The following is a 1,600-nucleotide window of genomic DNA, read 5'->3' as shown; positions in this document are numbered from 1 at the left end:
TGAGTGTAGTAAGATATGTATGCAACACACTATATATATGCACTTGAATCCGTCTGTTTTCACACAAATTTGATATATTATTTTTTCAAAAAAGGTATACATAATAGTAAATAGTATCTAAACTAGTGAAATATACAAAATTTTAGTCTAGATTTGCTCCGTTGTATTTTCTACATTAAATACAAGGAGGGCAGACACTCTGTTCACCACATTTTGACTGAAAAAGGGAAATTTTCAAAGTCTGCTCGACCGCGTCTCATAACCAAAAAGCGGACCCCCAATGCATATGCGCCTGGAGTCATTCGTACTCCTTTGGGTAAGTCATTACGGAAAAATTGAACTTGCGTCCTTTGACGTACAACTCTCGCAAGCCAGGGAAGTTGGCGAGAATAATCCTAAGTTAAGAGAGGTGAGCACTGCACAACGAATGCCGCATAGGTTTTCGCCACTCATGGAAGCATCTTCATAGGCCTTGGCCGCTATGCCGAATGCAGAACCTGAGGTCATTGCCAGTATAGTTTCTTATCTGGCTAAACCGGAATCGTATTTCGTGAATGGTACGTGCCGGATTACGAATCTATTCATCTTACTGATTCAAGCCTACTTTTTAACAGGGCAAAGTGTTTCTGTCAATGGAGGCGGCTACTTTGATTGAACGTCGCTAGACTGCAAGCATGACATAACACGGTTTATATTTTTACCAATAAAGGAATGTACATTCATGTTTGTTTCCGAGTTCTCATGTCAAAACCAGAACAGTATTTACTGCCGAATAAATGTTTATACAATTCCAAGAGTTCTTGGAAAGTACAGATAACTTCATACGTGAGCAAATAGATAAAGTACAATGACCACATGGTTGTAATTGGTGCGTTATTGTGATGGAATGGTACAAAGTTCTGTTATGGTTGTAGGCAGTATTCCTATACAGATTTCTGCCATCACTCATGTATTCAGCATATATAGATGTCTTTCTGGTGTAGTGGCTTTCCTAAATAATCAAGGGTCATGCATCTCAGGTGGTACAGTCCAGTTAAATACAGGTCAAGAGCCCTTCAGATTTTTTCCTTAACTTTTTTCCTTAATTATTTTTATTTTATTTAGTGTCAATTCATATGATGGCTCTGTTTGAAATTTAGAAATACATGTTTAATATCCATGTAGACTCTGGAGGCCAAAATGCATACAAAATCATATTTTGAATCATTTCCAAGACACGTCTGATAAATGGATGGTTATAATCGTCCTTTTACTCGATCATAAGCCCTGAATGAATGTAAACATGTTATGGAGCTGCACTAGGGCACGTGTGAAGTCGATTATACAAAGAAGTGCATGTGACCTTCTTTTGACGTGCCTTCCACATCGGGCATTTCACAATTTCTTGCTGTGAAAAATAACTTACATAATGTTAAACATTATTTGTAATTAAATTTACCATTTTTGATTGATAGAAATCATGAACAAAATTTCAAGTTTCTTCCATAATCAATACAAATACAGAAAAAACTTAAAATATTATTTTGAATTTCTACTAAACTGAAATGGTAAATTAAATTACAAATAATGTTTAACATTAATGTAAGTTATTTTTTTAAGG

General features: G+C 35.5%; 1 protein-coding gene across 1 annotated transcript; it reads left to right on the top strand.

The window, feature by feature from the left end:
* Window positions 1–280: 280 nt before the first annotated feature.
* FOMMEDRAFT_164011 (uncharacterized protein) lies at window positions 281–655 on the top strand (the record flags this gene model as incomplete). Its single annotated transcript, XM_007272368.1, has 3 exons — window positions 281–409; window positions 470–557; window positions 615–655. The coding sequence occupies 3 exons, from the start codon at window positions 281–283 to the stop codon at window positions 653–655; spliced, it is 258 nt and encodes an 85-aa protein (XP_007272430.1).
* Window positions 656–1,600: the final 945 nt, after the last annotated feature.

This window comes from Fomitiporia mediterranea (genome assembly GCF_000271605.1).
Source record: "Fomitiporia mediterranea MF3/22 unplaced genomic scaffold FOMMEscaffold_1196, whole genome shotgun sequence".
Classification (NCBI taxonomy): Eukaryota; Fungi; Basidiomycota; class Agaricomycetes; order Hymenochaetales; family Hymenochaetaceae; genus Fomitiporia; species Fomitiporia mediterranea.
Note: the sequence above shows the minus strand (reverse complement) of the source record. Positions and strands in the feature narration are given on the sequence as shown.